This window comes from Platichthys flesus, chromosome 13, assembly GCF_949316205.1.
Source record: "Platichthys flesus chromosome 13, fPlaFle2.1, whole genome shotgun sequence".
Classification (NCBI taxonomy): domain Eukaryota; kingdom Metazoa; phylum Chordata; class Actinopteri; order Pleuronectiformes; family Pleuronectidae; genus Platichthys; species Platichthys flesus.
The window spans coordinates 3748183-3771900 of record NC_084957.1 but is presented as its reverse complement, the minus strand read 5'-3'; the positions used below and the strand labels follow the sequence as shown (position 1 = coordinate 3771900).

Genomic DNA, 23718 nt, shown 5'->3' with positions numbered 1-23718 from the left:
TCGGTTTCATGTGGAGGGGGAAAAAAATCTGTTTTAAAAATAAGAATTGAGAGACAGCCTCAGAAAGATAGAAGACGTGTGTCCCTGCTGGTCATCCCGTCTTTCCTCTGCAGTTCTGTGCATGTTTACATCTGCAGGGCCCGGAGAAGAGTAAAGGTCTTCTTCAATTCAAAGGTCTTCTTCAATTCACTGAGGCTGAACTCCAGGTCGCACAAGGGCTCGATTGCAGCTGAACATATCGTTTCACCACAAGCCGAAAGTGAGAGAGTGCAGACGGTTAAACTGCTGCTTCATCTATTTGGCACACGCTCCCATGAACACACTGTGTCTCCTCTCAAACTGAAAAAGAGAAAGTAGAGCTGCAGGTTTGATGGTTTTTAAATTTGAAGGCTTCATGAAGATTTATCTGAATGTATACGATCAAATCCTACATAATGGTAAGCTGTCATCAGCTTGCTGTGGGCTCAGATGCAAAAGAGCTCCCTCCCCCTCTAACAGACAATGTCATTGGCCATTGAGCGGAACCCGCTGCCAGCTGCATTTGGCCTTTAGAACCATTTGGCAACCAAACTGGGAAAGACTTAAAATGTGCTTAAAAGAGCGAGTGACCCATTAGATGGATTTCTTCTGGCGACTTCTGCAGAACACTTCACCTTGATGATTAACTTTTTCCTAAACACAGTTTCATCACAGTTTAACTATTGAACAGTTTTTTCCTTCGTCTTGTTAATTGCTTTTGGTTTTATGGTCTCAAAACTCTCGTTAGCAATTATTTTCAAATGTTGTCTGTGGAAAACAAACCTGTGTCTGATACCCAGCCAGCAGCTAACATGCAAATAAATCAAGCAGCTCATTAAGAAAGCCTCAAAAACTTTCTGGGAGTCGGTGGTGACTCAAACTGAGCTAAACTGTCAGTGAATCCTGGATTTCTCGGCCAGAAGGCTGACTCGGGATCAGTGCTGATTATTTTCCGTGTCTGCCGAATGTTTAAATAAGTGATTGGTTTCTGGTTGTTGATCATAACAGCTGTTTGATGTGTTGTGGTTTCAGCTTGTTCACATTTTGAATTTGTCTTGTGTGCAGTTTCAGAGGCACATCAAGAAGTCGGAGGGACAGAAGACTCCCAAGGTGGAATTGCAGATTTCCATTTATGGTGTGAAAATACTAGATCTCAAGACAAAAGTGAGTCCAAGTAATAATTCAGTGTTAGTGCTCGATTGGTGCATTGATTCTTTGAAACCTGTCGATAGTAAACATATTGCTTTTGTTTCCCAGGATGTGCAGCACAACTGTCAGCTCCACCGGATATCCTTCTGTGCAGACGACAAGACAGACAAAAGAATATTCACTTTCATCTGCAAAGACTCCGAGTCCAACAAACACCTCTGCTTCGTGTTTGACAGTGAAAAGTGTGTAAGTGTTTCCTCGTCTCTTTAACCACAGATTGAAGAATCCCTGGCGTATGTGTTGTATTTCAAATCTCGAGTTTCTCTCTCTCTCTATTGGTGATGTGTGTGAGTAAGCTGCAGGGACGTCCTCACAGTCTTTGTCCCCGTCCCGCTGCAGGCAGAGGAGATCACCCTAACCATCGGCCAGGCCTTTGACTTGGCCTACAAGAAGTTCCTGGAGTCTGGAGGCAAAGACGTGGAAACCAGGAAACAGATCGGGACCCTTCAGAAACGAGTACGTCTCCCATCAGGTCACATCCCGGTGGCTCAGCTTGTTTTGTTCTCACATAGACTTAAATGGACCTGAACCATCAAGCTGACACGTCGATGTCTTTATGAATTTACACAGCTTGTTTGAATTAATTGTTTTTAATCATGCGGTTGTGGACGTCACGCTGTGTCGACTGGAAAGTTCCAGTAATGAACATTAATGTTCTGTTGATAGAGAGTCAGAGTGTAATGTGCATCCTGCTGATACACTGCAGTGGGTTCTATTTAAATGGTTGTTTATTAATTTGTTTATTTATTTGTTTATTTAGAAGGATCCCCATTAGCTCTACCCTAAGACAGAGCTACTTTTTAAGAGATCTGTATGACTCTGCATTAGTGATGTTGTATTTAAACACCAGTGTGAAGTGCTCTGTACTTAAAGGTTCATTTGAAGAATACTTTCTAAAATCGTTTTAGCTATTTGCAACATTTATCAGAAAGATAAAGATCATGATCATTTGAAACATTATCAAATTAAATATTGTCTATATAATGAAAACACTTTTAATCCAATCCCGACACAAAGATCAGATATTACAGATGTTTCGATGTCAGGTGTCACGTGACTTTGTCCTTCCACTAAACCAGCTTGACTGCTCCTGTCTCATTTGTAGATTCAGGAACTGGAATCAGAAAACTCTGAGCTCAAGCAGCAGCTTCAGGATCTTGAAGAGCAGCTGATGATCACTCATTCTCCACCGGTGAGGACACAACAGCCTCTTCAGTTCAGACACTGGACAAAATGTGGTTCTTAAATATTAGCACGAGCCCAGGTCAGGTGAAGATAGAGGGAGGGTGGTACTGTAAAGGCTAAAGTGTGAGGTAACTGTAGCATAAGATTCATAAAAGCACCGACCTGGTTAATATGAGCTGACATTAGAGACATTAGGCAGCACAGTGGCTTGTGTCCATGGCTCCACAGTCTGCAGTGTAAACCACAGCTTCACCTCTAATCTGTCAATTTATTCTTAATGTTCCCCGTCAGCTAAACCCACACGACCAACTTTAATTATAAAAAGTTAACAAAACGGGACTATGCAAGTTTCCAAAGTGTTTTAGAGGACGGCCGGTCGGGCTGATGTTGCTCCTCTGATTGGACGCTGCGCCTCAGGCTCAGGTTTGGAACGACCCACCTGCAGGGACTCCACGGGGGGGTCCGAGCCGAGTCTGAGGCGAAGTAATCTCACACCTGATTGGTCTGATGAGGCCACACACACACACACTGAATAACTGCGTCTCTCTCTGCGACCTCTTCTCTTTTCCTCCCAGCCGCTGCACATTAACGCCTCCAACGAAGCGTACATGCTGCAGAGGCCCTCGTCTCTCTTCTGGTGTCACAGCATCAAGTCCCTGTCCTGTCTGGAAATCTCCTCTGTCACTCTCACCCCTATGAGCTCGCCGGAGTCCAACTTGTCCAGCGGGCTACTAACTCCTCCGCCTGCCAAACCTGCTCCTCTTCCTCCTAAGCCTGCTGAGGGATGCAGCATCCCGCGGCCTCGCGTAAACTTCCTACGCTTTCTCTTCCTCTCTGCTCTGTGCTCTGTGCTCTGCTGCTTTGTTATCTTTCACCTCTGTCTGATTTCTTGTTTTAGTTTATTTAGCATTTTCTGCTGTTCCTATATCTTTGGAGTTTGTGTTTGTGTATTTTGTCGTACAAGTAAGATCATTCCTCCTTAAATACAGGGAGGCAGTATCTCCATAAAACCACAGACGTCCACAGACGTCTTCGACATGGTTCCCTTCTCCCCTGTGACACCGCTGGTGCCCATAGTGGCCAGTAACGGCTGCCCGCCACCACCGCCGACCACATTGCCACCAGATATAAGTGAGTGACACCTCTCTGACATGTTCTAATCAGTTCTCTGGCTTGTCAGAGTGTTTCCTGTGCAGACTGAGCCACCTGTGTGTGTGCTGTGTGTGTGTGTTTGCAGGGAAGGACTTGTTTGGTTCAGAGCCTTTCGATCCGTTCACCTGCGGCTCGGCCGACTTCCCCCCGGACATCCAGTCGAAGCTGGATGAGATGCAGGTGAGTGTCTCCTGTCCTCTCTTGTTATCACTGTCCTCACTTTGAAGAATCAGACATTTCCTCTTGTTTATTATGAACGAAGCCTCTGAGTTCTCCAACAGCAGAGAGCGCCACCTCCCTGTGTGACCTGTGAACTGCAAGCAAGCAGTTCCCCTTCTACTGAAATAACTAATTTTGAAATAGATCATGGTTTTCAAACTGTGGTGCTTAAAACAGAAGTGAAAGAGTAACTATTAAATCCTATATTCCTGCTCAGATTATTAAAAAAGAGCACATTAGTTGGTTAATGAAGTGCCTCCACTTTATTAAGATTTATTCAGAGAGCAGTGGAGTGTTTATTAAACTCTGTTTCCTTCAACGTGAGCAGAAGATCAAATGTGGCTCTTCAGACGCAGCAGCAGCTCCCTCACCCCCCCTGCTGCCGGGAGGTAGGAAGTGGAGCTGACAGATTTCCCTGTGTCCCTGAAACTGAAGCCAAAGTGTCTCGATCATCCCCTGGTGGCCAGGTGCAGCATAAATCCTAAACCTCACGTCCTCCATGTTAGTGGATGGGATGATAGTTTCATTTTAGGAAGTTGTTATTGCACTGAGGACGTGGAGAGATGCTGGAAAGAGACTTGAGTCTCATCAAAGTATAAAGAGTGGTTTACACGAGCAAAGCTTCACAGATAAATCTTGATTCATGCACAAGAACAAAAATAAAAAATGTTCAACCCTAAAAACATCATGTTCAATCCTCCCACTCTGACGTTAGTGGGTTAAACCTGACTGGTCTGTTTCAAGACGTCTCAGGAGACAGGAGACAGGAGACAGGACATTTAGTAAAGACACTCGGAGCAGCTGAGGTCGATCTGTGTGTGGCCAGTAGGAGGTGCTGCTGCTCCGATTCCCACTTTGTTTCCTTTCCGGTGCAAACTTTTCCTTCCTTCTCTCCTGGACTGTTATTAACATCTTCATCTCTTATCTCTCGTCCTCTTATGCTCGCAGCGTCAGAGATGGTTTGTACTCTTTGCTCTGTGTGTGTGTGTGTGTGTTTGCTTTGTGTTGCGACTCTGTCTTTGCATGCATGTTCCCATGTGCACAGTGCACGTGTGGTTGTGTCCTTCATCATCCGTCTTGCTCTGCAGTGGATGAGCTTCTTTTGAGTCTGTGTTTTATGAACTAATGTGAGAAAACACATTTCATTGTGTTGATAAAAGCATGTTTTTGTTTTTGCTGTCATAGAAACTCTTGTCCTGTTGCTTTGTGCTCGAGTTTATGTGTGTGAATAAAGTGCACATTGAACTTCTCATCCTTCTCTTAACCTCTCAGAGCTTTTAGACACTTTGTTCTCACGGCTCAGTCTCAGTCTCCTCACGTCGGTGCTGGCGGCCGCCGCGTCTCTCACAGCTGTTGACTGACTTGTCTTCCAGGAGGGGTTCAAAATGGGACTGACCCTGGAGGGCGCCGTGTTCTCCCTGGACCCGCTGGACAGCCGCTGCTGATGCCTGGAAGACGCTCCTCCTCCTCCTCCTCCTCGCCGCCGCCACGTGCTTTGAACTCGTTTGTATGAAGAAGTGCCGAGTGCCACTCCACGGCCGGGGCGAGATGTCACACTTTTCATCTGGAGGTTTATATGCATTTGCATTTAGATTGTTTTTTTTCGATATATCAAGGTGAACTTAGCTCCATTATAGAAAAGAACTATTTTTGTATGAAGAATAAAAGAGGAAGGAGTCGTTTTGAGTACCTTTGATTGCACAAGGCAATGAGAGATGTAAATAGTGGAACATGTTGAATGGTACGCTCCGTGGCAGGATTTTCATATGAGACCATTTTGTGTGTATGCACCATTTGAACTGTGTATTTGTGACACATTCCTGTTTGTACGCCGAACACAAGCTGGCAAGAATTAAATAAATGGAACCTGTATCTTTAAAACCTTCCTCCCGCCCTTAACATCACATACTGTTCATTTACACATGATGTAGCTCATTAATCCAGTTGTACATGTATGTTGCTTACTGACATTCCCACATTTTGGTTTTGATATTTCAGGATATTTTCATTGTTGCTGTTTTTTTGTTTGTTTGTTGTGTTTTTTGTAAGTATGAGACGTCAGTTCCATATTTACGCATCGTCATTTTTTACTCTCCTCTCTTCTCTTGCACCAGAAGGCACTTTTTTGGACAGACTGTCCATCCATGCAGTTCTATTCCCATGATTTTACTTTTGGTTGCATTGACTTTGCTGTTACACTTATTAAAGAAAATCTTACTGAAAACATTATGTCTTTTCAAACGATTATTTGACTTAATTCAGCTTTTGTTTGTTTGTTTGTTTGAAATTCAGAATTTTAATCATCGGACTCTCGCGGAGATGGCACGGTGGTGCAGTGATTAGCACTGTGGCCTCACAGAACAAGGTTTGAATCCTGGTTCTGCTGCACTCTTCCTGTTTCTCCAATGGTCCAAAAACATCCATACTGGTTTTAGGTTAATTGGTGAAGATATATGGGTGTGAATGGTGCTTTTCATTAAAGAACTCAAGACGGATCAGCATAAGATATGGATTTCCCATTAGCATGCTTACCTAATACACTACTGTGGTGAACAAGGAAATAAAACATTAAACATCAACACGTTAGCATTTAACCCTAATACACTTCGGTTCAGTCTAATCATCTCAATAAGAGTTCCACTGGCTTCACAGAGCTTGTTTTCAAACCCTCCCGAGGCCGATGGCACAACGTTTGATTTAAAGGACCAGATAAACTCTCCTCAAACAAGAATAGGCAGAGAGAAATTATTTTCAATATTTATTTTTTCAAAGGGAGAAATGCATCTGCCTCCGGTGTGGAAGTCTCCCTCCTCTTCCTCCCCCTGGTGGGCTCTGCCTCGCTAAGTGTTCTAATCTAGAATAAATATACTTAAACATGAACCGTCACAATGGAATTACTTGAAAACAAAGCTCTTACATTAGAAACAACTGTTTTTGACTTTGATACATTTGCTGAACAGAAATCTGTCTAAAATCGAGTCTTTGTGCAAAATAACAAAGTCGAAGGACCTGACTGCACCTGAAGTAACGTGACAAGAGCTTGGGGGGGATTTACAAGCATTGTGTTTAATTTGTTGCATAGCAAGAAATACAAAGCAAACAGGCACACACAGCCGCCTTATTCTACAAAACCGATTATAAAAAAAGAGCATATAAGTCCAGGATACTGCAAAGGGGGAACCGACATGCATAAAAATAGGGTTATTTTCTGTGCTACCTTATACTGAACGATATTAAAGTTGAAGGGGAAAGAAAAAGTGTCACAAATTACCACACACCAGTCACACGACAACCTCATTCATCTCTCCATCTTCGACAGAAAGGTCTTTATTGGCTTCCCCCCCAAAAAACCCTGCCCTGCGCCACGTAGCCAGGAGAAGAGCACAAAGATCACACTACTTACACAACAGCACCGGTGGAAATCAAAAGAAAATAATAATAATACACATAGTGTCATCGTTTTTTCTCAGTTTCGGTGACGAGGTAGCTAACACTGAGGAAATGGACAGTCTTGATGTGTCTTGAGTGTTTTTCTACGTGATCGGTACAGAGTCTAAAACAACTGGATACAGACACGGCTCCATCACAACTGTCTCGAGGAAAATACCGGAGCTGCTGAACTCGTCCTCAGCTGTATTCGTTTCCTCAATAGCACCACAATCGAGTTTCAATATTCAGACAATGAAAACATTGAGAAAGAGAGAGAGAGAGAGAAACAAATCCGTTAAGAAAATTTGTTGGGGAGTGAATTAGGGGGGGTTTCTGGGCCTGTAAACAGCAGTTTCTATAAAACATGTTAAAGCTTCTATATTCATGCCTCTTTGGCGAAGTGGATTTGTGAAATAAAATCCTAGGGGGTTAAAGATCTTTGTACCAAACGAGACCACAGTGACCAAAGCTTTGAAGTCAAACATACACAAGAAGAAAGAGGAATGATTCAGATTTTTACCCCAAAAAAGGTTTTTTATGTAAATTCCAAAAACATTCTTCTAACTTACAACTCGTCGATGTCTTGAACCGGGTCGAAAAGGCACAATAAATATCTTTGCCGCAGGGCCGGAGAAGTTCTCAGTACTTGTATGTACAACGTGGCTGAACGCGTCATGCGGTCAGTTCAATAGTCTCAGGATTGTCCTCCACGCCTCCCAGCTGTCGTTCTTACAAGAAGCACACGGGCCCGATGTCGATGCCGAACTCCTGATCCGAGCCACCAATGTCCACAGGGGCGAGATCCACAATAGGAAGTCTTGCTGTTTTCTGTGTCCTGTACTCAAACACCGTCTTGCCCCAGTTGCCGGTCGCTTGCTGTGGAGAGGAGACAAACAGATACTGGGTCAGCGTCTTTCTTTGGTGAACTACACAGGTTAATCTCATCTGGACCAGTTGACCACAGGCAAAATCTAAAAACCAGTACATTCTGAGGCACTGGGTGATTGATGGCCCTTCATTAACGTGGACAGACTCATATAATTTATTTATATTAAGTCCTCCTGCCTGAAAAATCTCATTAATGTAGCACAACTGTGTCTAAAAGTGTCTGAATGAATTAGCTTCCTGGCCACTAGGGGGCAGCACAACAAGCTGTCAGCTCAACACAGACATATTGTAACAGGAATTTGTTTTATCATACGTTTTACTTCAGAATTATTAAGATATATTACATATTATTGTATTTAATATTTCCTCTTGTTTCAGTTATGCTTGAATCACTCACTTCAAAGAAAAACATCTGGGTCCTCAAGGAAAACTGTGTCACACAGACTTTTCTATCTGTGACCTTCACTGCTGAGAGCAGGAAAACTATTTATAAAGATAAACGACGCATCTCTACTTCTTCACTGAATCCAGAAATATAGCCAAAATATCCCAGATATGAAAGGATCATTTGGAAGCAGAGTTTGTTCAGTAGCAAATGACGGATTAAATTCATTATTAAGGTCAATCTCAGCTGTCAATCATAATATTTCAACCCATTTTTCAACTAAATAAAACTTTATTTGCTGTAAAAATTAATGTTTTGTCAAAATTGGGTGTGATAAGTGGCCATTTTTGAGTCAAAACATTATTTGAAGTGTAATTTGACTTTTAATTTGGAGGAGAGATTTATGATCTATACTCAAGTCAGCCACCAGGAGGCAATCAAGAAGTCTTTGGCTTCACTGTTGCCGAGCTGTTATGTTGTCCATCTCTCTACGCTGTTAGTCAAGGTTTGTGAAACACTTAGCTGACTGAAAACTTAAATCACATCTCTAATGCTCTATCGACAAATATCTGGTAGTTTCATAGGCTTATTTGAAAATAAGAGTAACATAAAGATATAGATTGAATAATGAAGGAACATGAAAAAGGAGCAAAGCCCTGTCTGAGCGGTGGGAACTTACAGAGCAGGAGTCCTGCACCACCGTGTATCTGAAGCGGTTGTTTCCCTCGGCTTTGAGCTCCAGGTCGTTGGAGCCCTTGAGGATCACAGCCTTCTTCAGGTTGCCCGTCTTCTCGTCCTTGTAGCCCACGGAGTTCTTGCAGTGGTAGGTGATGGTCTGGGAGGCTTCCTTGGAGAGGAGGCGGATGAAGGTCATCTGAACTCTGACAGAGTTTGCCGCCTGTTCTTTGTTGCCGTATGTGAACTGGAGAAACAAACACAACAGTAAAGTCAGTAAGTTCAGCTTCCTGTGTGTGTGCTGCTCACAGCCCGGCTCACACCATCAGAGATACGAGAGCTTACATGAGTTCCTCTGTTGATGTCGGCTCCGAACCACACAGGCTTGTTCCTGGAAGTGCTCCACCACGATTTACGAGGAATGCTCTCCGGGTTGGCGGAGATGCAGGTCTCTCCGGTGTCCATGTTGCAGTGCACTTTGATGGCGTCCTCTGCACTGCCTTGGTTTGGATCCACCCAGAACTCACCTACATGAGAAAACAATCAGGAGGCGGTGAGACTCTCCACTGATTCAATCTACAGCTGCTGTGGTCAAATAAAGCAGTGATATCACATGCTGGCTTGTGCCTGGACAAGATTTATTATGTAAGAAAGAAACACAGAGAAGATGGAGATGAAAAATAACTGTACAAGAAAATATAGACTGAAAAGGACAGAGGGATAGGTTGAAATTTGATATTCCACATCCTGTGAAACATCCTGTGTGAGTACGTCAGTCCTGTAAACAAGATGGTCGCCGCCACTCACCACTCTTCTTCATGGGGTAGCACCTCTTCAGGTCATCACAGGTCCTGGCTGGATGCTTCCTGCTGCCGTCCGGGCTCTTCATGTTGTCGATCTGGCTGCTGAGGGCCTTCAGCGTGGCCTGGACGCTGGGGTCCACGACCACGGAGCCTGTGGAGTTGTTGTTGGGCAGAGCCTCGTCCTGGGTGAACTCAGGAGGAGGAGGAGGAGCGTCGAAATCATAATCCTGAGGGCCGAAGAGTTCGTCCAGTGCAGCCGTGGGAGGTCCTGGGGGACCTGGGGGACCTGGGGGTCCGTCCTCTCCTGGAGGGCCCTGTGGATTTAGAGAGTCAGTTCTGTGTCTAACAACACTAATACAGCTGTTTAAAGCATGTTCAGCCTTTTGTTTGTTTCTACCTCACGCAGTGTTTCTGTGTTTCACCAGGTTTGCTGAGTCAACACACTGTACATATATGAATACGTTCCTCTGTGTACTGAATAATGAGACGATACCTCTGGTCCGATTTCTCCACCGAGTCCACGAGTTCCAGGAGGTCCCATGGGCCCCGACTGTCCGAGGTATCCTTCCTTTCCTGGAGGTCCAATAGGTCCAGGAGGCCCCTGAGACGCATGGCAGATAAAACCGTGTTCAGAATGTTGTCCTGAAACTAAGACATGATTACATTTTATTATTATAAATCATAATATTACAGAAGATGAAATTTACCCTGGAGCCGCTTGGTCCAACGATTCCTGAAGTTCCTTGTTCACCCGTCGTTCCCTTTAAAGAAATAAATGCTCTTTAATCTCTTTCCTCCTGTAAATACAACAGTAAGTCATTCTATAGTTTTTTTTTAGTCAGCTCATATTTGTTTCCACTGTTCAGATTTATTTTTTAGAACAAAAGACCAGGTTATGGGAAGAAGTGACAAACAACTGCTTTCTAGTTTGAGAGAGAGAATCATTACAGCAGATTTGACATTTCCTGGTGTTTCAGTCAGTTCCTGTTCCTCCATTGGTGCTTTTGTGTGAAAAATAGAGCCAGGGGGAACTAGAAGTGAGGAGGTGCCTTTAAATCAACCACAAGCTCCCTGACAGCAGGCTCTCACTACTGAGCATCACTCGGACTCACCGGAGGTCCGGGGAGACCCTGTAGGCCAGTGAATCCACGATGTCCCTTCTGTCCTCTCTCTCCGTGATCGCCCAGGTCCCCGTTATCTCCTCTTGGTCCTTGTGGTCCCTGAATGAGGAAAGATGTGACATCTGTGATATTTGAAACAGGGAGGTTTTCCTTTTGGTTCTATCAGCTGTTAATCATTTACATATACAAAGCATCTAGAGTAGATCGTCTCTGTTGCCGTGATCATATTTCACAGAATGTCAAGATGTTATAAGTCGGATATTGGACACTCACCACTAATCCTCTCCTTCCAGCGGAGCCAGGTGGACCAACAGGTCCTCTCGAGCCCTGCAAATGAGTGAGATCATGATCAGACCCTCAGGGAGCACAGAGCTCTGCCAGCACCGAGGAACTCCAACGCCTCATTATACCAAAACACATCATTCCTAACACTTCAGATTAAGACCAGTCAGGATCCAAAAAGCCTCCAGGGCTGGAAACAGGAACGTATTCATGTGCGTTAATCTTGTATTACTCTCCTGTTGATGTGCAGAGACACAAGCTCACTAACACACAGGTGGAAAAAACGTCCACTTACAGCGTCTCCTCGTCTTCCAGCGTCACCCGGGGAACCCACAGGACCTGGGGTGCCAGGGAGTCCCTGTGCACCGGCCATACCCTCTGGACCAGAATCTCCTCGGCCTCCCTAGAGAAACAACAACCGTTATTCACTTGAAATACACAAAACAGCACGTAGTGCACAATTTTACTTGTCTCTTACTCTTTGTCCGAGACTGCCTTCCTTGCCTGGTGGACCATCAGATCCTGCAGGGCCCTGAAGAACACACAGAAACACCATGAGACATGTGACAACACGAGAGAAAACACTTTTTCACTTATGACCAAAGCAGATTTGAAACTTACATCAGGACCTGGATCACCACGTGGTCCATTAGCACCAGGAGAACCAACTGGACCTGAGGGACCTTTCTCTCCAGATGATCCTGTGGATCCTTGTTTCCCTGGTGGACCCTGAGGAAAACAAACAGGGATGTCATGACGCAGCCCTTAAAGGAAACTCTTGTGAACGACTTGAAGACAGATGCTGATACAGACCCCTGGTCCTGGAAGGCCGGGCATCCCTCGCTCTCCTCTCTGACCAGGGAGACCCACAATGCCTCTCTGCCCTGTGGTTCCAGCTGGACCAGGAGGACCATCAGGACCCTGGAGACAAGATCATCACACAGAATAATTTAGATTAAACACACACCTACTGGCAGTATCACGCAAAAACTACAGGTTGTAGAAATATGTGGACATAGAGGATTTACATGTGGTTTCACAAGGAGACTGTTGGGCATCATTCAAACATTCCAACACCAAACATGATGGAGGGATGAGACGTGGGAGAAAACTTTACTTCATCATTCATCACTTTTTAAATTGGGAAATTTATTTACTCATCTATCTGTGATAAGAGCCAGGCAGGCGGAGATGTTCACTCCACTCTACTTGTGCCATTCTACTTTCTAAAATGAATTTGTGTTTAGGAGCAATCGATAAATCTTCAGGCAATTCAAATTAAACCCGCGTGCTGGGATCAATAAAAAGGCCTTTTACTCTACAACTATTTGTATGTCTCATTGGGTTTACCGTGGGTCCGTCCTCTCCGGAGTCCCCTTTGTCTCCTAGGCTGCCAGTTGGTCCCGCTGGACCTCGCTCTCCTTGTCTTCCAGGGGATCCGTTGTCTCCACGAATTCCATGAGGTCCCTCCTTTCCTGGAGGCCCGAGGGGTCCTGGTTCTCCAAGTGGACCCTGGCAGGAGTCAGTCACATCGCATTCAGCACAAAGACACATAACAACTGATAACTCTGTGCTTGAAGGTAGCTACAGTTTATAACTATTTATTTGTTTTTTGTTGTTTTCAGAAATCTTCTTTGTCTTATCATGAGTTCTTCTTTGTGATTACTCTGAGCTTTGACTAAACAGTCTGTCGCTGTGTGTGTTGGAATGTGAGGAGCTGAGGAATGAGAAGCATCATGCTAATGCGTCACAGATGTTATGAAGAGGCCCACTTCTCTTAAAGACCAGGATCCAACATGTAACATGACATGCAGCAGAACGTGCACACTTCAATAAGGCTTTTTCCTATTGGTCAATTGAGTCTATTGTTTGTGGAACACCTGTAGTGTGAGACGAGTCCTATTGACTCCTGTAATGTATCTGTCTACTTTTGTACAGTTTATAATTAAAGTTTATAATTCAACCCATCATTGTGTGTGTGTCCTTATTGTATTCAGTGTATTTATAAGTCATTTCATCAGGAGCTCCTCTTTCATATCCTACATATTATACTGACAATCTACTTCCACCCAAGGTTTTACATCACTTAAAGTTTAAGTGCAGTGGACAAATATCTATTATTGTTTTGAGCAGTTTGATCAAACTCAGATTTGAGATCAGCTACTGGATCTGCTACAATCATATTATAGTTTATATAATAAATAAATTCCTCCTGGTTCCCTGCTTGTGTTTTCAGTGACAGTGAGAACTTACAGTTGGGCCTGGTGGTCCGACTCTTCCTGCAGATCCAGGGAAACCAGTGGGACCCTGAGAAATGACACAAGCTGCTCAGATGCTGCTTCATGACTTTGATAACAGAGAGGAACAGCTTCTGTTGGACATCATTCAAATAATAAGTATATGCATAATACTAATTATGAATTGATCTTACTGGTGCGCCCTGTGTTCCTCTGCCACCCTTCAGTCCAGCAACACCAAGTGGACCCTGAAACAACAGCACGTGATTAGAGAAGCACTTATCTATTTATTTATGTATGGAAATCATGAAAACTATCACAAGGTCTAACATATCATGCTCTGCTTTTAAATCAATCAGCTGACAGCATTCTCCATGTGTTGTCTTTATATTTTGAACTCACAGGAGGTCCGTGAGCTCCGGACAAGCCTTGAGGTCCTGATGATCCAGCATCTCCTTTCTGGCCTGGCTCTCCAAACTCTCCCTTGACTCCAGGTTGACCATCAGGACCCTGTAAAGTGTAAAGGGTTATGTAACAATAAAAAAGTGACTAAACTAATGTCTACTATGTGAGGAGGGTTTTCAGCTACTTACAGGAGTTCCAGCAAAACCAACAGCTCCAATCGGGCCGGGGTCACCTCTGGATCCCTGTAGTAGGAGATGTGTAAATATATTTATTTACATATACTGCAGAACAATAAACAAGACCAAACCAGACATGAAGTACGAGTTGAAGACAGAGGACCGGTCAACTCACAGGCACTCCTCTGGATCCTGGAGGTCCAGCTGGTCCTTTGGGTCCAGGCTCGCCCTGCAAAGATGTCACAGTTTTATTAACAATAGTTTCTAAGATCACTTTTTGAGTCTGTACCGTTTCCTAAAAACAATTTCACTTCCTGCAGCTATAAACTAAAGAGTCATTGTGATGTGAATAAACGAAAGAGAACTGTACCTTCTCACCACTTGGTCCTGAAGATCCTACGGGGCCGACAGGACCTGGGGTCCCCTGTTGACAGAACAGAAATGTGGTTGGACATGTGGCTCATCGCTGTTACCAGGAGCCTGTGCTGACACATCTCTTTGAACAAGCTGAGACAAGTCTCAGGTTTGCACTGATACATCATCCGTTGCAGATTTCTTTCAGCCTTACAGATGTATACTGAACTTGTGTGTTTGTTGGTTGAGCTGCGACTGTGTGTGTTTGAGTGAAAGATGTGTTCCTTACTCTTGCTCCGTCATTTCCAGGTGTGCCCTCTGATCCTTTCTCGCCAATTGCTCCCTATACAGACAGAAAAATAAGAATTTTAACTTCAAGGTACATTTTTGCTGTTATTTGGAGTAAATGCCATGAAACAAACGTTGTGAGTCATAACATAAAGACAAACTTACTCTGTCCCCTTTAGGTCCTGAAGGGCCAGAGATGCCTCTCTCTCCTGGCATCCCCTGCAGACCTGGAGGACCCACATCACCGAGTGCACCAGCAGGACCAGGGCTTCCCTTCAAAGAGAAATACCAAAGGTTGAGGTTTAGTTTTTGTTTTGTTATGTTTTTTTATCCGTCAATGGTTTTTCTGCTGCAACGGTACCTTTGGTCCGTCTGGACCGGGTGCACCAGGGATTCCTTTAGGTCCCTGCAGACCATTCGGCCCCAGGTCTCCTCTCTCACCAGGAATTCCTCTCTCCCCCTGGATAATTAAATATCATCAGTCTCAGAAAGTTCAGAGTCTGTGAATTTCTGATTAACTCAGATTGAAGGAAGTCACTCACCCTTGGTCCAGTTTGACCCACAGAGCCGAGCTCTCCAGGAATACCCTGAAAATCACAAACATTCGTATTATCTCAGTCATTGTGTCACTTTTAATGATTAAACATGGGTTGTGACACTAAACACCATTAATGTGTTAATGCAATGATGTGTGATAATGCTTAAAGCAGGATCGAAAGCTTCTGTTACACTTACTTCATCGCCTGGTTTCCCAGATTCTCCAGGAGGGCCTTGGTTTCCAGGCAGACCCTGAAGAACACAAAGGAACATTTAACCAGGGCCATAGGAGCACGTCTGCAGCAGAGTCTGATGTCTGCAGGCTTCTTATATTTCATCCCTAAAAATATTCAATCTCATACCTGGAATCCATTCACACCTGGAGGTCCTTGCTCTCCTCTTTCTCCTGCAACACCCTGTGAGAAAAGACATTAATGTCACAGTTAATGTTTTTTAAAGCAGGGATATAAACATACAATCGATCTGAAAGAGAGAGCAAACACTTACAGCCGGCCCGGGGGGACCAGCAGGGCCAACTTCTCCATCTTTTCCTGGAGGACCCTGAAAACAAAGTAACAGAGATGTTATAAATGCACATTTATCAAAACCAGTTCAATTGACTTGACATGTCAGCAGCAGATACATATCAACAGATTTCCTGATCTACTCACTAGTGACGGATCTATAATTGTCCTTATGGAGTATATTAAAGTGAGGCACAATACTCACTCTTTGCCCGGACACTCCAGCAGATCCCTGTTCACCTGTCTTTCCTGGATCACCCTTTCAAAGTAAAACATATTTCAGAATAAGGACGATGACGTGACTGATCAGACTGTTGATGTGAAGTGTTGAGTGACCCAGCAGCCTTACATTGAAACCCTTAGGGCCTGGAACTCCCATAGTTCCTGCTGGGCCTCGGTTTCCAATGGACCCTGCAGGGCCGGGACGACCATCCTCACCTGCGGCTCCCTAAGACAGAAGCAAACATCACTGTGACTGCACTGAATTTGTCACCTTCAAGCTAACTTGGATAGATTATAATTATTATAACACATTTTACACAATGTCCAATGACTCGTTTGTTATTGAGCACTGCGACCTACCAGTGGTCCTGGCTTGCCCTCTGCCCCCTGGACTCCAGGAGTGCCGGTAAGACCCTTTGGAAACAAAGATCAAATATGTAACTCAAGAATGTTGTGGAGACAGAAATCATGGATGAACAGATGGTCCAGCTCAAAGGCAAAATCTCAAGCTCCAGTGTTACCCTTGCTCCTGGCAGACCAGGTTCTCCTGTACGACCAGGGTCTCCTACGGAGGCCTTGGGTCCTGGGGGTCCAGATGTGCCACGATCTCCTACAGCACCCTTCAGAAAAAAATATAATGATGATTAATCCACACTGATGTTAGTATTTACATGTGTGTTATACTGCAGTAAACCAACCAATGGAAACAGGAGGTGTAAAATAGATTGTACCTTAGGTCCTGGGAGCCCATCAGCACCGGGGAATCCTCTGTTACCAGGACCTCCCTACGGAACAAGTCAACCAGTTACACACTGCATCACAGTCACAAAGAAAGCTGGTCACAACTGTGTTTAATAGGATCACTGAAGTAAAGAACACATTGTTCCCTAAGTAGAGAAGCTGCATCTAGACCCATAAGACCAAATGTGTCTTGGAAAACCATCGTTCATATGTATTTTTTCATTCTGGTAATTGTGAGGGCAGTCGCTCGTCTATGGGAGATTCAGACTCTCCAGTCAGGCTAATTTCTGGACTGTGGAAAGAAGCCAGAGCTCCAGGAGGAATCTACACAAAGACATACACACGCAAACTTCGCAGTGCAAGGCCACAGCTGCCCGGGATTCTAACCCGGGACCTCCTTGCAGGAAAGTGAGTGTGTTATCCACCATGTTTTCCATTATCCATGAGTCAATATACCCCCCCCCTTATAAGTGGTATGATTTCCAATGTCCCACACTAATTCACCTTCCACTGTTTGCCAGATTACTGTCCCCCCCCACCTCCCAATGACCCCTGACCCGAAGTGCAGCTCTGTCACTGTAACATTAGGAGTCAAGACGCTGACTCACCCTCTCGCCAACAGGACCGGCAGGGCCGACAGACCCGGCATCTCCACGTTGTCCTCGCTTTCCTTCCTCACCCTGAGGTCCGATCACACCCTGGGAGCCTGGCGGACCCTAGAAACATGACACACAAGACCAGAGTACACATGAAACCAAGACTTCCTTATCTTGCATTGTCGCTGTCAAAAGTTAACTAGTCTGACTTTTACTAGTATATTTAACTCATTAAAATTATTCTTAATGTCTTGAATAGCAAAATATAGAAATCTGTTCTGCAGACAGATTCGAAACTTACAGATTCTCCTTTGGGTCCAGCTTCTCCTTTGAATCCTCCAACACCAACATCTCCCTGAAATACAATCATTACAAAATGTTTAGTCTGGATAAAAAAAAAACTACAGTGACCAGAACTTTCAACATTTTCAAAACTAAAATCCACATTACCAGTTGTCCTTTGATACCAGGCTGACCGGTGCTTCCCTGAGGTCCTGGTGGGCCAGCAGGTCCAAGATGGCCGCCATTACCTTGTGGACCAATATTTCCCTGTGAAGAGCAATCAGTCATTCAGTCGTGTTGCATGTGACCTCCATGTAAATATACACACTGTGATTTAAGTGACTGTTTACATACCACTGGTCCTTTGGCACCGGGGCCACCGTCTGTTCCCACGGGTCCCTTGGAGAAACAGAAGTTCTTTGATTAGATCATCAATTCAAAGCACTAGTTACAGTGATGTTTCTAATCAGCAATCTAAAAACATCCTTACGATCTTACTGTATGTGATGTGTCAGTGTAAGTAGAGCAAGAGATTTACCCCCATGCCGACTGGTCCAGCTCTACCCAGATGACCTGTCTCTCCTCTCTGTCCCTGTGGGCCCTCAGGACCTCGGACTCCTGTGGGACCAGGTTGTCCCTACGGAAAGAAATCAAGTATCACAATTACACGTCTGGCTTTGAATATATCGCCTACAGTCTTTATAATGCTTTCAATAATAAGTTAAACATTTAAGAATGTTCGATGTTAATCGTCTAATAATTAAAGGAGAGCACTGAGTGTTCACTGCAGATGAAGGACGAGAGCTTTCTGTGTACTTGCCTTCATTCCTGGGGTTCCTGGATATCCAGGGGGGCCACTGAGACCCAAGGGACCCTGGAAAATAAACAGAAGTGAAAACCAGAGTTTAATAAAGAACCAAAAAGTCTGATGATGATGTCATGCTTTAGTATAACCTCAATCTGCAACAGTGTGAACACTGTCTTACCATCGGACCGATTTTTCCAATGTTACCAGGAGGCCCACGTTTACCCTAGAAGACAAAGACTGTTCACTTGGATGCATGAATCACTGAGATGTTGGACAGACACCCTGTGAGGGACGAGCTCGACAAAGAGACAATACTGGACAACAACATGGATATTAGAGCCGTTAAAGAGAAAGAAGTAACACTGTGATATCATCTTACAGCGATGCCGCCTGGTCCAGAGCGCCCTCTCTCTCCCGGCATCCCAGCAGGACCCTGTAGTGACACAGACACACAAACGCACAGTGATCAATCATAGCTTATGTTTAAGGTGAGTAGGTTCAGAGTCTTTTTCGTGTTTAGTTTTTGGATACAACCTTGTCTCATTCGAGATAAGAGCAGAAGGTAAACTGCGAGCAACTGAAAACTTCAACTCTCAAACTATAACTTACCATGGGTCCAGGTCCTCCCATTGGACCAGAGGGTCCAGTGGCCCCCTAGAAAACCAGAGACATCAGATTGTTGGGGTTGCAGCACAATTACACAACATAATTTAGATCATACAACTAAACAGTCAATCATTCAACCCATCAATCAAAGAGACAGACTGTTACCTTCGATCCAACAGTTCCAGTTTCACCTTTTTGGCCAATAATTCCACCGTGACCCTGGGGACAAGGAGGACAAATGTCATTGTTGTGTTTAATGAGACAAAATCAATTACATGTACCTTTCATGCTTGTTTCATAAGAAATGTGCTGGACAGCTTGTACTCACTTTGTGACCCTTCAGTCCAGGAGGCCCTGGAGTACCAGGAAATCCTCTGGCGCCCTACAATGTGTGCACATGAAAACCATTATCAGTTTTATCCAGAGAATCCTTCATAGACCAGAAACAGGAGTTTACAACCGTTGCATGATGCATGTGGTGGAGAAGCTTACTGCTGATCCGGGGAATCCCATTTCTCCAGAATTTCCTGATTTGCCAGCTTCTCCCTGTGTAAGGAAATTAACCAGATTGTAATGAAAGTCAGTGAAACACACGTTATATTTATTCTCTCCGGTTTAATGTTAGTGAAAAAGTGTTTTTACTACATAATGCACTGGGAATCCAGGATGTGTGGAACTGGAGCTTTATACTGCAAATGGGTTTTGTCTGCATCGTTCTTAATGCAATCTGCCTCTGCTTGTGTTTGCTTTGGAAACACAGGCTCAATTACTGACCTCTTGTGGAAACCAAACCCTTTCATTGCAAAGTTTTTACAACACTGTCACAGATGTGAAGTCTTTTATTCTCATTCACTAACCCATGAAAGACAAAGCATGAAATGGATCCATGGAAAGTGTTGGGATTTAAAGGCGTAGTTACATCAACGCTCAATTCCTGTTTGTGACTCAAGCAGCTTTATAAACTGTTATAAATGCAGCTCTTTCAAACTGTGGGGAATATGAATTGGTTTGTTTAATGAAGGAAGGAATATGGTTTAGTTTCCCATGTCATACTTACATCTTCACCTGGTTTCCCTGGAGGGCCCTCAGGTCCCCTTTGACCAGCTGGACCCTGAGAAACAACAACAAAGTTACTAACATTCACATGAATGATTTAAATCACGCAAATCACAAGAAGACTTATGTTGTACCATGTGTCCTGGATCTCCAACTTCTCCAGGAGGCCCCTGTGGTCCAGCATGACCCTACAAGAATAAAGCATTCAAATATAAACAGGGGTCGAATCAGCACTGAAGTATGATCAGGGGTTATCGTGCAGCATCAATCTATATGTGTAGAAGGTCTTATGGACTTACAGGTGTTCCGTTGGGTCCAGCAGGTCCTCGTGCTCCGGCTTCTCCCTGAAACCAACACCATGAGAAATCAAACAATGCACAGGATTCAAACTTCCACAACAAACGTGTGTGCACATGTAAATACAGACACACACATCTACTCCACTCCACTCGCCTTCATGGTGTTTCAGTTAAACAAGGGACATGGATTGAAAAGCTGTGTGAATGTGTATTAGCGGTCGCTCGATGGGTTTGGTCAGTTTACAATGTAGATATTTTATTATGCTGTTGCAGCTGATAAAACATTTTATGAATAATATTAATTGAGACAAAATTGTTTAACTGTAAATGATTAGTTGTTTTACACTAATATATTATTCATGTAAACACAGACAAATGGGCATTATCCCATTTTTGGGAATAAGTTCTGCACTCGGCCTTGTGAGCTGAGATATTGTTCGATATGTTGATAAGTCTGACAAGCTATAAAACAAAAACAAATATGGTTTATGTTCTTCCACAGACATCAGTTTAAATTATTAAATTAAGTTCAATCTATACAAGCTCTTAAATTATTGCGCACGACAACATTTATCATTCCGCAACATGAAGCATTTAGAAGTTATCAAGGATAATGTTCTATGACATCAATCACTTCTAGATCCAGAAATCTGGAGGAGGATTGTGTATGTATAAGTTTATATATAAGGTATATACTGTATATTAAGCAGAGGTTTTACTCCAACAAGCTACATGTTGGAAATCAACCCAATATGCAAGTGTTCAAGTGTTCAAAGCAAGTTCAACAAAAAGCTGTACAATGTTGTATTATAAGTTTTATGCAGCTCTGGAGACATCTCTCCTAATGATGTTATTATAGATGATAGAAAAGAGAGCATGGCTTTAGTGGACAGGGATGGTCGAACAGAGAAATGCATCATGGGAAATCTAGGATTCAATGAGTTTAGCAAATGGACTGACAGGTTATCTGAAGTTTTGTCAGTGACTGTTTTACAGAAACATTCAAGTAATTGAGAAATTCCTCAAGTCTAAATCACTACATCAAGTAAAAGTAGAAATGTGAAATCGTAAAATGATTTAACAATCTAAAAAAACATATTGAACCCCCCCCCCCCCCCCCCCCCCCTCTCCCTGGTTAAAAGCAGATTAAAAAGGTACTGGCAGCCAGTGCACACATGTGACACTGTCCCATTGGGCTGTTCTTAATTACCAGTCTGTAACCGTTCTCTGCCAAAGCTCCACACAGAGAGAAAAATCAGTTTTTCCGAAACACAGCTATAGATTAAAAAAGATGTCTCCTTTTTTCTGGATAAGCGGATTATAAAACACAGACAGACGAGGCTGGCTCATGGGACGCTGACGTCTTCTTACCCTGGAGCCGGTCATCATGCCCTGGGGAGCCGACTTCCCATCGAACCCGGAGGCCATCTGGGCTCCCAGACCCTGCAGGTGGAGCACACACACTTCATCTTAGCTTTGCTGGATTTAATCACAATGAATTTGCCTTTTACAAGTGAGACAAGTGAGGCAAGTGGGAGTAAATGATGTAAACCAAACAATGTAAGTTTGCAGAATTAATCATCAGGTGTGTATTGTGCCTGTTCTCTGCATAAACAGGTTTTAACATCCCGACATGCACAGTGGTGGCTGCTGACATCCTATGAGCATTTAATAATGTGTATAGACTTCATATATTTCATTCTGTGGTGGGAACAATAAGTCTGAATGCCGACACATGCATGAACCGTGGATGAACACGTGTGTGCTGCCTGCTGGACTCACTCCCGGGTGCGAGGGCGGTCCTGGAGGTCCAGCTTCACCAGGATTACCAGGCACACCTGGCTCTCCATCGTAACCCGCAGAACCCCGAAGGCCCTGTGGAGCAGAAAAGACCCAATCACTGCTGAGTCACTTGTTTTGTTGCTCGGCCTCTCTCAGTCTCACATTATTATTGTGTGGCTATGAAAAAACAACCTATTTTATTGTGTTCAGTTATATTATTTGATTTTTGCTTTTGGTTGTGATGCAGCATGGATCCAGTTTGACAGAAATGATGCAGATTAATTTCTGTAGCCGTGCAGGAAGGAAACCGTTGGTTATGAAACAATAAATCAACCTAAACCGCCGACCTCAACCGGAATGGGAGTCCGGAGGGGCCCGTTCATTCATCACCCTGCTACACTTCTGCTTGGTAAGCACATAATACATCAAACTTTCCACTTTACAATACAGTCTGACTCTTGGTCTTTTGCCCTTGAGCTGAAAACAACCCCTTTTTTTAATAGAGCAGTGTATTTATTTTCACTTTGAGTTAAAAGCGAGTCCTTCTCATGACCTCAGTGTGATCGGGGGCCAGATGTCGTGTGAGGGACTGAGACTCATGAAGGGAGACTCAGATGGACTTTAGGGACAAGACTCTTCATTTAACCTGCTAACAATCCCACTCTCTAAAATATAACATTGCATGTATTATATTATAATGTATTGTATGTTAAAATATATTATATTATATTCTGTACTGTTATATATCCCTTCAAAGAAAGGCATAAATACAATTTGAAAGCTATATAATCTGTGACGTTATGTTCTGTGGACAGTAGAGGACATACAGGCCGTCCTTTGTTCCCTCGTTGTCCTCTGTCTCCTGGAGAGCCGGGAGGTCCCTGTGGTGAATCAAGAAGAAGACAAAATGATCACATATCACAACAATGTCAACAGTGACTTTTTTTCCTTTTAAGGTGAAGTTCTGCAGGAGGTAACTGTCCTCTCATGCCATCTAGTGTCTACTCAGGTAGTTGAGCCTTCACATGCAAAACCCGAGAGACATTCTCAAGCTTTGAGGAGTCTCACCATCGCTCCAGGACGACCTCTGATACCAGTGACCTGCAGGCAATTATAAAAGAAAAGAAAACAGTTAGATGCTGCATTTTGATTGGTTAAGAGATTGATGAGAAAGCCTGTGTAAAAGGTTAAGAGTTAACAAACACTCACAAGTGGGACATCTCCGGGTTCACCCTTCTGACCCTGAATAAGCAGAAGAAGAACAGAAATGATGAAACCTTTTTAAAACTTACGTCACACAGATGTACTAACGTCTCTAGAATTGTTCAAAAAGTGATGAAGCTGTGACCAACCTTATAGACCCGGTCTCCACCTGCATTAAGGGAAAAGCAACAAAATAAATCTCATTATTCATTCAACCACATCTACATCGTGACTGA

General features: G+C 43.8%; 2 protein-coding genes across 6 annotated transcripts in view; one reads left to right on the top strand and one right to left on the bottom strand.

The window, feature by feature from the left end:
• The window catches only part of LOC133967661 (PTB domain-containing engulfment adapter protein 1), a 54437-nt gene extending 48428 nt beyond the window's left edge, over positions 1 to 6009 (top strand). For 2 of the 5 annotated variants that reach the window (XM_062403248.1, XM_062403249.1), the window contains 8 exons: positions 1084 to 1182; positions 1276 to 1413; positions 1567 to 1683; positions 2333 to 2419; positions 2988 to 3218; positions 3402 to 3543; positions 3650 to 3744; positions 5157 to 6009. In XM_062403248.1, the coding sequence (XP_062259232.1) occupies positions 1084 to 1182; positions 1276 to 1413; positions 1567 to 1683; positions 2333 to 2419; positions 2988 to 3218; positions 3402 to 3543; positions 3650 to 3744; positions 5157 to 5228 (981 nt within the window). In that variant the 3' untranslated portion in view covers positions 5229 to 6009. Of the gene's footprint in view, positions 1 to 1083; positions 1183 to 1275; positions 1414 to 1566; positions 1684 to 2332; positions 2420 to 2987; positions 3219 to 3401; positions 3544 to 3649; positions 3745 to 4731; positions 4743 to 5156 lie in introns of all 5 variants that reach the window. The other 3 variants (XM_062403250.1, XM_062403252.1, XM_062403251.1) reach the window with 3 other exon arrangements.
• An 820-nt stretch (positions 6010 to 6829) lies between these two features.
• The window catches only part of col5a2a (collagen, type V, alpha 2a), a 32382-nt gene continuing 15493 nt past the window's right edge, over positions 6830 to 23718 (bottom strand). Inside the window, exons 3-54 of the mRNA XM_062402692.1 lie at positions 23632 to 23651; positions 23489 to 23521; positions 23348 to 23380; positions 23107 to 23160; positions 22280 to 22372; positions 21869 to 21940; positions 20498 to 20542; positions 20333 to 20386; positions 20200 to 20253; positions 19635 to 19688; positions 19471 to 19524; positions 19308 to 19361; positions 19146 to 19190; positions 18916 to 18969; positions 18715 to 18759; positions 18549 to 18602; positions 18267 to 18365; positions 18083 to 18127; positions 17897 to 17995; positions 17748 to 17801; positions 17459 to 17566; positions 16841 to 16894; positions 16631 to 16729; positions 16470 to 16523; positions 16237 to 16335; positions 16093 to 16146; positions 15871 to 15924; positions 15726 to 15779; positions 15562 to 15615; positions 15369 to 15413; positions 15188 to 15286; positions 14992 to 15099; positions 14828 to 14881; positions 14555 to 14608; positions 14360 to 14413; positions 14197 to 14250; positions 14006 to 14113; positions 13798 to 13851; positions 13620 to 13673; positions 12717 to 12878; positions 12180 to 12287; positions 11988 to 12095; positions 11845 to 11898; positions 11662 to 11769; positions 11358 to 11411; positions 11076 to 11183; positions 10671 to 10724; positions 10457 to 10564; positions 9968 to 10277; positions 9506 to 9687; positions 9165 to 9407; positions 6830 to 8088 (exon numbers count right to left, since the gene is read on the bottom strand). Of these exons, the coding sequence (XP_062258676.1) occupies positions 7942 to 8088; positions 9165 to 9407; positions 9506 to 9687; positions 9968 to 10277; positions 10457 to 10564; positions 10671 to 10724; positions 11076 to 11183; positions 11358 to 11411; positions 11662 to 11769; positions 11845 to 11898; positions 11988 to 12095; positions 12180 to 12287; positions 12717 to 12878; positions 13620 to 13673; positions 13798 to 13851; positions 14006 to 14113; positions 14197 to 14250; positions 14360 to 14413; positions 14555 to 14608; positions 14828 to 14881; positions 14992 to 15099; positions 15188 to 15286; positions 15369 to 15413; positions 15562 to 15615; positions 15726 to 15779; positions 15871 to 15924; positions 16093 to 16146; positions 16237 to 16335; positions 16470 to 16523; positions 16631 to 16729; positions 16841 to 16894; positions 17459 to 17566; positions 17748 to 17801; positions 17897 to 17995; positions 18083 to 18127; positions 18267 to 18365; positions 18549 to 18602; positions 18715 to 18759; positions 18916 to 18969; positions 19146 to 19190; positions 19308 to 19361; positions 19471 to 19524; positions 19635 to 19688; positions 20200 to 20253; positions 20333 to 20386; positions 20498 to 20542; positions 21869 to 21940; positions 22280 to 22372; positions 23107 to 23160; positions 23348 to 23380; positions 23489 to 23521; positions 23632 to 23651 (4175 nt within the window). The 3' untranslated portion in view covers positions 6830 to 7941. The remainder of the gene's footprint in view (positions 8089 to 9164; positions 9408 to 9505; positions 9688 to 9967; positions 10278 to 10456; positions 10565 to 10670; positions 10725 to 11075; positions 11184 to 11357; positions 11412 to 11661; positions 11770 to 11844; positions 11899 to 11987; positions 12096 to 12179; positions 12288 to 12716; positions 12879 to 13619; positions 13674 to 13797; positions 13852 to 14005; positions 14114 to 14196; positions 14251 to 14359; positions 14414 to 14554; positions 14609 to 14827; positions 14882 to 14991; positions 15100 to 15187; positions 15287 to 15368; positions 15414 to 15561; positions 15616 to 15725; positions 15780 to 15870; positions 15925 to 16092; positions 16147 to 16236; positions 16336 to 16469; positions 16524 to 16630; positions 16730 to 16840; positions 16895 to 17458; positions 17567 to 17747; positions 17802 to 17896; positions 17996 to 18082; positions 18128 to 18266; positions 18366 to 18548; positions 18603 to 18714; positions 18760 to 18915; positions 18970 to 19145; positions 19191 to 19307; positions 19362 to 19470; positions 19525 to 19634; positions 19689 to 20199; positions 20254 to 20332; positions 20387 to 20497; positions 20543 to 21868; positions 21941 to 22279; positions 22373 to 23106; positions 23161 to 23347; positions 23381 to 23488; positions 23522 to 23631; positions 23652 to 23718) is intronic.